General features: G+C 41.8%; 1 protein-coding gene across 1 annotated transcript; it reads right to left on the reverse strand.

Moving 5' to 3' along the window:
* Window positions 1-7965: 7965 nt before the first annotated feature.
* Window positions 7966-10080, reverse strand: LOC140377536 (homeobox protein OTX1 A-like). The gene is made up of 3 exons (XM_072462978.1): window positions 9903-10080; window positions 9317-9468; window positions 7966-8747 (listed from the first exon to the last, which is right to left on the reverse strand). Exons 1-3 carry the CDS (start codon window positions 9994-9996, stop codon window positions 7995-7997), a joined length of 999 nt encoding a protein of 332 aa, XP_072319079.1. The 5' UTR covers window positions 9997-10080; the 3' UTR covers window positions 7966-7994.
* Between the last annotated feature and the right edge of the window lie 4817 nt (window positions 10081-14897).

The raw sequence follows: 14897 nt of genomic DNA on the forward strand, positions 1-14897 counted from the left end.
GACAAGATGTTTGTCACACTATCGTGTTAGAACACTTCAAGTCTAAGGTCTTTACATCCCCTTCCAAGAAAGTCCTCAAAGAATGAAGGATTTGGTGATGTTGTCTAATTCCATTTTGAGTTGCCTATTGGTTCATTGTAAAAGTCCTCAGATCCACTGTATTTATCCACTGTATATTCACACAGCATATTATTTACAACAGTTTCCAAAGTACTGCACTGACAAAAACATTTAAAAAAACTAACAAAAGGTATAATAAGGGTTGCGTTTGGTCTTACAATGCCTAAAATAATAAAACCGGTCAAGCCAAAGTCTAACTTTGCGCATCATCAAAAGGATAATGCTTCATGTTCTTTCTGCATCTGACTGTACCTGTAAAGGCCGCTCTGTGAGGGAAACGTGTGGCGCCTCCTGCTTTAAGATAAGATGTGATAATCCGTTATTGTCCACACATGGGGAAATTTCATTGTTGCAACGCAGGTAGATACAGAGGAAGAACTCTTATAAACAAAAACTCCTATAGACAAAACCTCTCATTTCCTAACAAGAAATGGAGGGGGAAAATAAATAAAGATAAAAATAAAATAAAAACAGCTAGCGTAAGACAAGATAATACTAATAATAATGGTAAGATAAACACTCTATTTTTATCAGTTATATGCACATGCACTTAAGAAGAAGACTTTGAGTTTAAATATTTTCTTTTACGGTGATATATTTAGTTTGAAAAGCTTGTTTTTGTGGTTTGGTGCTGGACGTGCCGATCAGGGCCGTTTGACACTTTGAGCCTGAAACTGTTGCGTTCAAGGTCACTTTGGGCCCTTGTCTACAAAGGGCACATACTTACATTCTGATGACTTTCTGTCCGGTTCACAAAGTCTGAACTTCAGGGTCAGACTTTTTAGAGATGAGGCAGAAGATCTGTGAGACGAGGAGAGTTCTGAGGAAGTTTGTGTTTTGTCTCTACATTTTAGTCTAGAATTCTACGTCAAGTTTTATGAATGAAACTCTTTAACTCTCGGCCAATGGACATTAAACACTGGAAATATGATGTTTTATAAAAGAGTTTATTGAAACATTGTAGTACAACAAAATGAAGATCTTGTATGTATCTTAAATTGTGTGTGTGTGTGTGATACTGTCATATTCATGTGCAATACTGTCATATTCATACGCAATACTGTCATATTCAAGAGTAGTACTGTCATATTCAAGAGTGTTACTTTTGTTACTATTATTTCTTTTTATTAAGAATATAAGAGGTTTTTATAGGAGCTTTTCTATTAAGAGTGTTTTTTTAAGTTATCTGTTCTTTTACTTCTGTACCTACTTTGTGTAGCAACACTGGAATTTCCCCATTGTGTGGACAAATAAAGGCTCATCTTATCTGATCGAAGGGCCAATTTCAATACATTTCAATGTATTTCGAGTTGCTTAGAAATGACTGCAACTGACTCAAAATGCACTTCTTCCGCCCGACAGTCGTCACCCTTTTGCTTGTTGGGGGTTCTTGGATGTTTCGTTTGAAGCCGAGGTCTTCTCCGTTCACCCCGAAGGCCTCACATTCCGGCCTCATTCACAGGACTGGACTTAACGGGGATCGCCTCTGCGCCTTTCACTGCGCGTTAATCCCGCCGCCGCGTCCGTTTGAAGTCGAGCACTGGCCCTCGAGACGCTGTTTGTCCACAACAGCCAAGGCAGGACAAGCAGGGAGCGTTCTCAGAGGTGTACGTTTACTTCGGGCTTCATATACTTGTCTTGGTTTGGTTGTAGTTAAGGTTTAGTACAGGGTTTGGTCCCAAATATTCAAATGTCTTGGTGTGCGTAAGTGTAATCGCGGCTTAACTACTTTACGTCATAGGATAATGAAGAATAACGATGATAATAGGTCTGATTTGAAGATTTGCGTATTTTTAGTTGAATTTTTTAGATTTGTTTTGTTGAGTTTTGTTGTGTACATTGAGATACTCCAAAATAGAGGGTCACATAAAAAAGGTAGAGTGGAGTGAAAACTACAGACATCAGCATCATTATACAAAGTCTGGACTTTTTAAATCAACCATTCTGTCCCGCATTCACCAAATAAATCTGTCTGACTTCATTCTAATGGTAATCCTTTCTGTTTCAAAGATTGCATGTATCAAGTCAATAAAGTCATTGATTATAGAGTTACTTTCTTGTTATACTTCTTTGGCGGTGTCACGAACGGCAGAACGGAGCCAATTACGGGCTGGAAACAGGTGAAGAATTAACAGTCTCTAATGGCACAGAACAGAAAAATATCTTGGTTTAGAGTGACGAAAAACAAAAGATCCTTCCAGCAGTGGACAGCGCCAGAAACCGCGGTGTCAGGGGCAAACGAGAAGCGTAGGCAGGTCCGTTCCAGATTCGGTACACAAGGCAAATACAGCGTTGATAGGCGAAAGGGTAATCTCAGGACGGTCCAGGGTCGACGACGGCAAACAGGAATCACGAGGAGTAGGTAGGAATATGCAGAGTCAAAAATAGGAATCAGAGTCAAAAAACCCTAGAATGCTGGTTGCTAACAGGGCAACGCAGACAATCTCGCACCGAACAGAGAAAACCAAACACCTTAAATACCCAGTGATTAGCAATGAGATACAGCTGTGAACCCACACACAGGTGTGAGGAGCCTGTGAAGAACTGAGACACAAAGGGGCGGTAACCACAGGGAGAACAAGAAGGGAGGGGGGAAACAAAGAGGTGAAACAAAGAGGTGAGTAAAACAAGACAAACTATACATCACCAGACAGACGGTGACCATGACAGGCGGCCGACAATAGTTGCTCTCATTTCCTCAAAATCTGCTTTTGGGAGATGCAGTATAGTATCTCCCAGATATTATGTATTTAAATTATATTGTATGGAAAGTTGGTAGAATAATACAGGATGTCCAATCTGGGCCTAAAATTGCTCCTAGTATTGCCAATCGCAGTCACACAATCATATGTATACACACCCAGAAGTGTCCTTACCAAATGTCTAGCTTTAAGGCCCAAACAACTATTGAAAGTTTCTGAACACTAATCTCTGATCAATGGCGCACAGTTGAATTGTATGATGAAAAGTGACATTGAATAATGAAGTGGCTGGCGTCTTCCGAAAGGCCCCAAAAGTCAGCTGACACTCGCGCACAGTCGCTGACTTAACGCGCCTCTGCGTTCTAACTGCTCTGTGATGGATATAGTGCTTTGCTTTGATTGTGTGAGGAGTAAATGTTGAACACGATGGAGGATTAGCTTGAATTGTCCGCCCCGTGTTTACTGTTGGACCAGCTGCCTGCGGCAACGTAATGGAAATCGTGAGTGGGGCTCACGCTGCTCGGATCAAACCAAGTGTTGGATTTGGACAAACAAACAATGAAGATGTTTGTCCCCCGCGGGAAACAAGCCCAGTTTATTATTTATGCAAATGCAGGTCAATTCATTCAATTCATTCATGTGATTTGTGTAGAACTAATCGAAGCAATAAGAGACTTCACAGTGACACAGAGAAGGACTGATGTGCAGTTATAGATTAAGATACAGCCAGGGCCTCCTGCTGGTGCCCAGAGTCATGACTAAACATGGACCGGCCTCCTGCTGGTGCCCAGAGTCATGACTAAACATGGACCGGCCTCCTGCTGGTGCCAGAGTCAGGACTAAACATGGACCGGCCTCCTGCTGGTGCCCAGAGTCATGACTAAACATGGACCGACCTCCTGCTGGTGCCAGAGTCAGGACTAAACATGGACCGGCCTCCTGCAGGTGCCAGAGTCAGGACTAAACATGGACCGGCCTCCTGCTGGTGCCAGAGTCAGGACTAAACATGGACCGGCCTCCTGCAGGTGCCAGAGTCAGGACTAAACATGGACCGGCCTCCTGCTGGTGCCAGAGTCAGGACTAAACATGGACCGGCCTCCTGCTGGTGCCAGAGTCAGGACTAAACATGGACCGGCCTCCTGCTGGTGCCAGAGTCAGGACTAAACATGGACCGGCCTCCTGCTGGTGCCAGAGTCAGAACTAAACATGGACCGGCCTCCTGCTGGTGCCAGTCAGGACTAAACATGGACCGGCCTCCTGCTGGTGCCAGAGTCAGGACTAAACATGGACCGGCCTCCTGCTGGTGCCAGAGTCAGGACTAAACATGGACCGGCCTCCTGCTGGTGCCAGAGTCAGGACTAAACATGGACCGGCCTCCTGCTGGTGCCAGAGTCAGGACTAAACATGGACCGGCCTCTGCTGGTGCCAGAGTCAGGACTAAACATGGACCGGCCTCCTGCTGGTGCCAGTCAGGACTAAACATGGACCGGCCTCCTGCTGGTGCCAGAGTCAGGACTAAACATGGACCGGCCTCCTGCTGGTGCCAGAGTCAGGACTAAACATGGACCGACCTCCTGCTGGTGCCAGAGTCAGGACTAAACATGGACCGGCCTCCTGCTGGTGCCAGAGTCAGGACTAAACATGGACCGGCCTCCTGCTGGTGCCAGAGTCAGGACTAAACATGGACCGGCCTCCTGCTGGTGCCAGAGTCAGGACTAAACATGGACCGGCCTCCTGCTGGTGCCAGAGTCAGGACTAAACATGGACCGGCCTCCTGCTGGTGCCAGAGTCAGGACTAAACATGGACCGGCCTCCTGCTGGTGCCAGAGTCAGGACTAAACATGGACCGGCCTCCTGCTGGTACCAGGGTCAGGCCTAAACATGGACCGGCCTCGTAGACCATGTGGTCATGTGACCACTGTTTGTCCCTAATGAGGAAGTGAGACTGTCTCACCTCAAGTACTGAAGCACTGGCTTGTTCTGATCAGATTTAAAGCCAAAGACCTGTAAGACAATGAGCACTATTCACTCACATTACATTGATACATATAAAAAAATGCAGGTGAAGTGTCTTGCCCAAGTGCACAAAAACCATATTAAATCCAAGTCTGAATTTCAAAATGTTACATTCTCAAAACGAACCACTGCCATCCCAAAAAATAACCACGTTTTAAAAACGTTTTTTAAGATCTTTGATATGGGCGAGCGTGCTCAGTAAAAATGCATCTTTTCAGTTTTTCAAGGCGTTTCAAATTCAATCAATGCAACACAGACAGGGCCGGGCCTGTCTGAGGAAATGCCATTGTGTCCTTAGGCAAGACACTTCACCCACACTCTCTAGTAAAATGCTTTGAGCGCATTGAAGGCCGAAAAGTGCCATTTAAATACAATGTAATCCTAATATGTTGGACCATATAGTAAATACCAGCAGGGATATGTGTTCCATTGGGCTGAATCAAAATGTTGATCATGAGTGTGTGTCTAAATCTGTGGTTCTCGAACTATTCACACCAAAACCACCAAAGGAAACATACGGCTTTCCAAGTATCACCAGATCCAAATCCGATCAGTAACAACAATACGCCAGTGCCATAGTTTTAACTAAGAAATGACTCAAGGAAGAGCAAAGGTGTGAATACAACGTACTCTAAATAAAGACTAAACTAAATAAACACAAGAACTGAAATAGTGGTTTCTGTGAATACCAGAAAAGGCTTGCACACCACAGTTTGAGAAACACTGGTCTATACTACAACGTCTCTTAAGCACAGATGTATGTACAGTCCTTCAGCCCACGTGCATTTGGCATCGTGTGTTTACCATGTATTTGTTATTTCAAAAACAAGCGAGCAAAAGAGTTATTCATTCAAGAAACTTTATTATTATAAAGACACAAACGTACATCAGCCATTGAAATACTTACATTGTGCGTCTCGATCACATTTCATGTATTTATCTTCCCTGCAAAGAACAAAAACTAAAATATTTCACCTTAAAGACAAGTGCTGCCATTTTATCTCCAAAATACAACACCCCGTTTCCAAAAAGTCAAAACCTGAAAATCATTATAGCAGCAGCATCTTGAAAAAGTCCTTTGAAAATCTCGACAGCTTTTTTAGGAAATGTTGAAGTCCATTTTTGTTCAGGGAGTAATTGTCCATTGAACCCTCCAAGAACGCAAAATGTCCAAAATGTCCTCCAGAAATAACTGCTGTAAAGGTAGAAAAATAGTCATCCATTTTGTGCCTCGATATATCTTATAAAATGTCTCTAGTATTTGTTCAATATCTCCACTTAGATCATAAAAACAGAACAAAGCAAAGGTCAACCAAATGAACACGGCGTTAGCTTTGACCTCCAGTGTCGTAGCATCAGCACCTGTCAGTACCTGTCAGTGCCCTTTTCGCACCTTTAGCTTTACCTCTCCTATAGTGTTTTTTTGTTTTGTTTTAAATACATTTTGATTGGACATTTTTTCCATTTCATGATCGTAAATATGAGTAAGCTAGCTGCAGCTGCAAACTGTTAGCTTCAACATGTATTATCATATTCCCCAGTAACTATGTTCCCCCTTTTCAATGAACAGGGGGAACTACGGTACCTCATATTTGAAAAAGGTCCCATATTCCCCGGTGCATCATTCCCTGCATGTTGTTGAGGCCTGTCATCTTGAAGCTCTTGAATTATGATAGAATACGCTCCTGGTTCACTCAACGGTTCCACGTCTCCAATAGTTGTGCATAAATGTACGTTTTTTACAGCATAACATATCGCAGCATATCCTTCCACGGTGCAGGGCCCGGGGAATATAGGTCCCGGGGAACACATGCCTGAGATGCCTGCTTCTGTATGTGTCGTCGGCCAAATAGAACCTTGAAAAACCTTGAAAAAACCTTGAAAAAAACCTTGAAAAATGGCCGTTCTGCTACCATGCTAACGAGATGATGCTAAAGGCTGCGCGATTCAGAGGTCTGGATGTGTTTCAACAGACTTTCATCATTTGTACTGTTATTATCTGGTGTTGCTGTAGGTCCTACTGCGACTGAAGAATGCATTTCGTGGTTTAACGCGCTGAGCATTTACACCAGAACTAGGGGCGACCACTCGTTCCTCTTTCGGTTCATCTGCACAGCCATTTTGCGCCCTCGAAACAGGAGGACGTAAAGATTCCCCACAAAAAGTCATCACGTTTTGAGGGTCCTGTCTTTCTGGGATGAATAACGATTGATTGCTCTTCCAAAAGTCCCCAAAGGGTTTTAGGGCTAAACATTGAAGGTCACATGGTTTTACAGCAACAAAAGGCTCAGTACTGAACAGACTATAACTTTCTACTCCAGTTGTTAGTACTTCTCCTGTTATTGTGGCTCTTCTTCGCATTGATACTCTTTAAAATGAAGGTTCAATAGATCTTTATCCAAGCCATCTTTCCACGTGTCCCACTTTATCCCTCCAGATGGACAAACTTTGACTACTTTTCGAGGTGGTCACCCTGTCAGGTTAATCTAGTGGCGTTCAAGCACACAACTGAGCTTCATGGATTGTGGGATAGGGCCGTAGTGTATCAAGTTCTGACATGCGAGCGCGCTGGCCACAATGACAGTAAGATCCAGTGTATTCCTTATTTACATTTCATCATTGAGCAAATTAAGTCTTCACAGTCGCCAAGTCTTAACAAGAGGTGTCATGATTATTCAGTAATAATCGTAGCTAAAACAAAAGAATAATCGTGAGCATACTGTAAAAAAGTCAACCACAAAGTACAACAGTTTCATTAACTTTATCGTTCAGAGAGTCGACTTGTAAAAAGAGTATTTCTATTGTACAATGGGACTTTTGAATACATTTTAACCCAAGAAAGGTTGAAACCGGATGACTAAAGACTTCTAGATAGAGAATATTGATTAATAAAGCGAGTTATTGCTGTAAATCAGAATTTGATACGTTGATACTTTGATTTAATAATGCGCTGTCTTCGTTATAAATTGCCTTTTTATATTTTTCATCGTCAACTTTCACCGTGAATGAATCGTCCCAACCCTCGTGTCAGTAACGATCGTCCTTAAATTGCGACATTTCTTCTCACAGTGAGTCCTGACGGGTCATTTTGACACGGTGGCGTCCCCAATCCCGACTTTAAAACGCACGTGTGTCGTTCGACGCAACAGGAAGTGGTCACAGCACTTGAAACCGCCACGCCGCCTGGTCTTTGTAGTCCAAGCAGTCGGACGCGTTGAAGTTGAGTTTCCACGCCTGCTCTTTGTAGTCCAAGCAGTCCGTGGCGCTGTAGTACGGCTGGTGGTGGGACGGCGCGTGCGGGTGATGGTGCGAGTGGTGGTGCCCGCTCTGCCCGATGTGGTGGTGCCCGGACATCGCCGAGTTCGCCATGTGGTGGTGCGAATGCATGGGGAGGTACGAGCCGCAATCGCCAAAGTACGACCCCGAGCTCGCCGCGGGGTACCCCTGGTGGCCGTACGCCGCCGCCACCGTTTGGCTGTACGGGACGGGGTACGACGCCGCCGAGGTGGAGCCGACGCCGCCGGCGGAAGAGCGCTGCATGCAGGACGCGCCGCCGCCGCCAGCCGCCGGGTCGGGCATGGCGGCCGGGGCCAGAGCCGGCGAAATGGGCGCGGGGCTCCAAATGGAAGAGACGGGAGCCGTGACGGAGGCGGAGGAGGTCATCAGGCCGGGAGGACACGAGCCGGAGGACATGGACGGAGGCAGAGGAGGAGTGGACGAAGGGTTGGCGGAGGGCGGGGGGGTGAAGCGGCCGCCGCTCTCCGATCCGCTGCTCTCGCGGGTCGGAGAGGTTTTCTTCTTCGGCGGCTTCACTTTGGAGGCGTTGGCGTTGGACGTGTTGTTGGGATTTGTGTTGCTGCTGCTCTGTTGCTGCTGACGACACTTTGCCCGTCTGTTTTTGAACCAAACCTGAGGGAAAAAACGGGGGATAAAGGTCAAAAATGATGTAACGCACAAGATTTTCAAAGACTGAATGATCGTCTTCAGCCCAAAGAAACAAAGTGTTTGCAGTCGCTGCCATATTGGATTTAGATTTGAACTTCATCAAATCCATAGCATCAGCAACTTTTAATCCTCTTGCAAACATCTAAAATATAGCGTCTAAACCAGACTTGGAGAGACTTTTCCGCCGAGCGAGAGCAGAGAGCAACGACGGACACTTAAAAACACCTGGAAACGACACATTTAACCACCAGAGCGATTTACAAAGTCATTTAATCAGGTGAAAATGTGATTTAGTTCTGCTTTAATGTTGGTGAAATTGACAGAGGTGAGTTTGAAATGTCTATTTGCGAGATCTTGTGTATAAAAACCTAGATTGTACGTTCAGTGTGTGTAGGTGCTACTCCTGTCCTGATCTTTACATCTCTGCGGGAGAAAACTGCGAGATACAATGCCAGACGATTTAAATGAAACAATAAATGATCTTTGGGTGCAGATGGGACTTCTGGTGTGTTGAGCTGTACATGTTGTGTTACCTGGACTCTGGACTCGGGCAGGTTGATCTTCAGAGCCACTTCTTCCCTCATGAAGATGTCTGGATATCTGGTCTTGGAGAACAGAGACTCCAGGATGTCCAGCTGAGTGCGTGTGAAGGTCGTGCGCTCGCGGCGCTGCTTACGAGGGTTCGCTGCGGAGCAAAGTGACCAAAAAAACACCATTAACAACTGCGCGAAAGGAAACTATGCGTGTTTATGTTTACGTGTTGGATATATACTTATTGTTCTGTATTAAACTGTCACATATAGTCGTAGTGGAGTACGTGAGCGTGATCGTGGATGAATGAACTGCTGAGATTTGAAGGACTTTATTATTCTTTTAGTGAGCTCGAATGTGAACTGTCATGGCAGATACAATGTGTGTGTGTGTGTCTGTGTGTGTGTGTGTGTGTGTCTGTGTGTGTGTGTGTGTGTGTGTGTGTGTTTTGTGTGTGTGTGTGTGTGTGTGTGTGTGTGTGACTGTGTGTGTTTGTATGTGTTTCGTGTGTGTGTGTTTCATGTGTGTGTGTGTTTCATGTGTGTGTGTTTCATGTGTGTGTGTGTGTGTGTGTGTGTGTGTCCGTACTTGGATATCCCACATTCGGGTGCATCAGGTCCACAGCGCTGCCCAGGCCCAGCCCGCCCATGCCATAAGGGCTCTGCTTCAGGTAGGACATCATGGTGCAGGAGGGACAGGAGCGACCGGAGGGACAGGAGGGACCGGAGGGACAGGAGGGACCGGAGGGACAGGAGGGACAGGAGGGACAGGACTCCAGCAGACGGAGTTCTGTGGGACAAAAGGTCAAACGGGTTCAACTCAAAGACATCTACAAGGTCAACATGAGCAGAGACGAAGGTTGAAAGCTAAAGGAGATTATGGTCCACTCAACGTTGTGTTCTGAGCGATTCCTTCATGTTTGATGTCAATTCGTCTGCGACTGAGGCTGGAGAGCTCGGAAAAATCCTGTTTTCACCTACCACCTATCATATTGTGTTGTACGGCAAGACATGTCGCAATCATAGAAATCGCAAAGACTGCAATTACATCACTCAAAAAAATACCCAAATCCAGATTATTTACATGAATGTGGATTAATTCTCTACAAAACCAAGATTATTTGACCGGTTTGAACATATTTGTGAGTAAATAAGGCCATGGTGTTACTGGAGAAGACAACGAACTGGAATGTGTTTGTACAGATCTCATTCCTGTGACAATTTGCTATTTTAGCTCAATTGACAAAATGTGATTGATTTATTTTAAACAAAGACTTAACACGCCTTGAGTACTTTGAGGAAGAATTTATAGGAATATGTACTTTACTGAAGTGAATTGGTGGTTTTATTTTTAGTGCAGGATTTGGTTCCAGTACATTTTTGAACTGACGGTTGTTTTGAAGTTTTTTTTGTACTTCAGGTTCTTGCTTTGAGCAAACTCAAATATTCTCAGGAAAAATGCCTCTGTTGACAGGAAATCAGCAGGACATTCGACACTTAAATAAGTCATACTTTTCAAACAGGTCATTCAATACTTTTGTTTTTTTTAACGATACTTGTATTCGTAACAATATTGAGTACTTCATCCACCACACTGTAATAAATAAGTATAAGTATATTTCAACTCGCAAACATATGCACAGTTTCGGACTTAAAGTTTTAAAGTATTTAAACACAGAAATATGTTGAAATAAATCATAAATGTATTAAAGTTACAGCGATTATTCTAACTAGACAATGTGAGTTATTTCAGGACAATCTGCCTCAGGTTAAAACGTTTGAGTTGTTTTAACTTATCAAAGTGAACGTCATGACTTATTATGACATATTTTAGGTCTCATTGGGCCAAAGTTTGGTAACTCAGTTTTACAGTTATTAGTTACAATAACTAAAGTGTTCTAGTAACACTATCACTTACAACATACAGTGAGTCCAGACATTTAGTTCTGACTCACACACACGACATGTATTTTAAAAATATGTGACTCATACTCTCCAGTTATATCATTTCAACAAAGAATTCTCATTAAATAAAGTGTATGAATTATAAATACAAATACATATTAGGTTGAATCATAATCAAATGGTGGAAAAATGGTGTTACTAATTGTCCACAACTGTCTGGCTCTTTTTAAATAACGTAGATTTGAAGTGTAAAAGTGAAAACTCTGATAGTATTATAGTATTATAGTATTTCCTTCACTCTCGTGTTCATCAACTGCATTTGGATTGACTTGTGTTCAATGTATTCACAACATAAAATATTCAACCGTAGCTGTCACATTCATTCTTTCACTTCTCTTTTCACGAAGCGTTCTTGTTCTAAATAACCTCCTCACACAATTTAATGAAACGCGTTCGCACCGTCGCACGTTTTTCAATTAAATCTACGTTTGTTCATTTATATTTGCATCGAAACCTTCAGACAAGTGACAAAACATGATGCAAACTTTTGTAACGTCGAGCTCGGTGCGTTTAGGTCGAATGGAAATGAATCAAATGTACTGTTTAATGTGTTGATTAAATAAAATAAAAGCCAATACAAAAGGCCAAAGTGTATAAAAATATTCATATTATTAGTGTTTCCTGAAGATGAGACTTTAGTCATGTGCAAATCTTTAGTTGTGCCTTTTTTAATCTACATTTTTCTCTTTTAAAGTTCATTTTATAGACGGATTTTGTATGTGTCTTGTGATTTTAAATTGTACTGTGTTTTATGCCAATATATTGCGATTGTAATCCGTATTTTGTGGGTTCTGTAAAGCGCTTTGTAAAATGCTGTGTGTGATTTGTGCTAAACAAATAGGTTTGTCCTGTTGTCCTGTCTTGCTTTGACTGTCACTGTTTGCGTTTTATGAAGTTGTGTCATTGAAATCAGGCCTGAAACACTCATCGAGTGAACAGTTTACGCTCTTGAACGCACTTTTACATCTTTTAGTTTCAAGCAGAATGCACTTTATCACCACAGACTATCTCTCATTGGTCATTTATGTCGTTTTTTAATCTGTTTTCTTAATTACTCTGTGGTGTATCTTTTATTTGAGGTTCAGCTTCCAATTTGATGACTTTTTCCCCATTCAAAGAGTTTTAATTTCATTTTCCTTGTTATGGCAACAGTCCTACATTCTCATCATTCTGAAACCCAAGGAAAGTTAAGCGTTTATGACAGGTTTGATGATTTTTTTGAAGCTTTATTTTGTCTATTAATACAGGTTGTAAACATAAATGAGTTTCACACCAATTAAGCTGCTGTTTGTGGAGAAAACTTGAAAAAAATCTGTTGAAAATGACATGAAATTAAAATGACTTCATTCGACTCGAGACTCGTTCCATCCAAAGGTTTTGCATAAATTACTCCAAGGAAAGTGCTTTTTTTTTTGTTGAACCCATTAAACATAAATTCTACAAAATAAATAAACGTGTTACATTTTTATCCGTGTACAGCGTGGCCCCTGGGTCAGTTCCAAGTATTAATACATAATTTACAACCAGGAAGTAAAATTACAAACCTAAACGAAAACAACTGAAACGGGATAAAATTATTTCTCTTTCTTTTTTTCTTTTTTTTTGCACAATTTTATATATATTAACTTCACTGCGTCCAAACTGTCACGGGTTCTTTAAGAGACAGTAACGTTTATTCTACTTTATAATAACTACACCTTAATTTGACGACTTAATAAAGCATGAAAAACAAAATTCATAATGAACAAATAATTAATTAAGCATGATTCGTCCTTAGTAACTCTACTTTATTAAGGTTAGGAATTTGAGTGAGAGTGTCAGTGAACATGTTACAAAGCCCGAATCATTCTTAATAAACTATTTGTTCACTATGAATGAGGTCTTTGTTCATGCTTTACTAAGGCAGGAATAAGTATGATTATTACAAAGTGTTTCCCCGGCGTATGGACTGAAAATGACCCAAAGCATCACCATCCCAGCCTCAGAAGCTCTGCCATGGACACAATAGATGAAAACCTTTGGATTATAAAAAAAGGCCATCACAAGGAAATGGATGACACAAACGCCCCCGACGATTGAGAACTGGACCGACATTATAACAGACATTAGACATATGGAGAAAACTTTCAGATTTGACCTGAAAATGAACACGTTTGAACAACTTTGGCGAGATGGGACGCTTATGTTGGACGTGCAGTAACTTTAATTATGTTTAACCATAAGGTGCCATTATTATTATTTGTCATTCATTGTATTGTTGTTACTTTCCTTTGCTTTGTGTGTCTGTAAAAAGAAAAACATGACAAACAAATATATATATAAAGAAAAAGACCCAAAGGGCTGCAGTGTGACAGTGTTTAGTGTTTGTTTAGGCCCAGATGAACATGACAGGCCTTAATGACACACAGATTTTACACTATAAACACTGGGACTGAGAGAGCCAGATCCTCCAGTCTCGGAACAAAATCTCATTCATTACCATTTTTCAAGTTTTTTTAATTTATTTTTTAATATCAGAGAAAAGAGTTATAATTTTTTTCTAAGACTGTTTATCATTTTTTTATGGAGGACCACAACTAAACATCAAAATGTATTCTTATTAAGGTATATTATTTGATTTTATTGTCATGTGTTAATGTGTTCGGTGTTTTGTTTTGTTATGTATTTTAATGGAAAAAATGTAATGTTTTGATGTTGAAACTATTGATGATTTAACATTTCTCCTGCATCTTTTGGAATAAGAATAAATGAAATGAAAATGGTTTATATTATTTTATAACAATGTTCACACAATATTTCAGAAATGTGCCAAAATGTGTTTGCAAAAGTCTTGGTTGAGGTTCAAGTGCTGCACGAAATGTAAGCGGAGCGTAAAATACCAGAAAACTGGCTCCTTCTTGAGCTAATTCTTTATAGTTTTTAATATAGACAAAAAAAATGTGATGGTCTATTTTTGTACAACTCCAAAATTGCAATATTAGCCATTTTTTCATAATCTCCCTCTCACTTTCTACTCTACTGGACGAAAACACACGTCGGACCTGTTCGTTTGGGACGTCCCACTTCATCACGCCCAGAGCTCGTGTACTAAATGTGAGCTCGTGTACTAAATGTGTGCTTGTGCACTAAATGTGAGCTCGTGTACTAAATGTGAGCTCGTGTACTAAATGTTAGCTTGTGCACTAAATGTGAGCTTGTGTACTAAATGTGAGTTGGTGTACTAAATGTGAGCTCGTGCACTAAATGTGAGCTCGTGTACTAAATGTTAGCTTGTGCACTAAATGTGAGCTGGTGTACTAAATGTGAGCTTGTGTACTAAATGTCGGCTTGTGTACTAAATGTGAGCTCGTGTACTAAATGTGAGCTTGTGTACTAAATGTGAGCTTGTGCACTAAATGTGAGCTCGTGTACTAAATGTGAGCTCGTGCACTAAATGTGAGCTTGTGTACTAAATGTCAGCTTGTGTACTAAATGAGCTTGTGTACTAAATGTGAGCTTGTGTACTAAATGTGAGCTCGTGTACTAAATGTGAGCTTGTGTACTAAATGTGAGCTTGTGTACTAAATGTGAGCTCGTGCACTAAATGTGAGCTGGCGTACTAAATGTGAGCTCGTGCACT

This window comes from Eucyclogobius newberryi, unplaced genomic scaffold, assembly GCF_026437365.1.
Source record: "Eucyclogobius newberryi isolate DKJ021-1_F unplaced genomic scaffold, fEucNew1.0.hap1 SCAF_4, whole genome shotgun sequence".
Taxonomy (NCBI): Eukaryota; Metazoa; Chordata; class Actinopteri; order Gobiiformes; family Gobiidae; genus Eucyclogobius; species Eucyclogobius newberryi.

Excerpts from the sequence above, each read along its gene's own strand:
- LOC140377536 (XM_072462978.1), bottom strand. The coding sequence starts at position 9,996 with ATGATGTCCTACCTGAAGCAGAGCCCTTATGGCATGGGCGGGCTGGGC. Across the intron at positions 9,469-9,902 it reads CCCGAATGTGGGATATCCAA|CGAACCCTCGTAAGCAGCGC; the intron begins GTACGGACACAC and ends TTTGCTCCGCAG. Across the intron at positions 8,748-9,316 it reads TGCCCGAGTCCAGAGTCCAG|GTTTGGTTCAAAAACAGACG; the intron begins GTAACACAACAT and ends TTTTTCCCTCAG.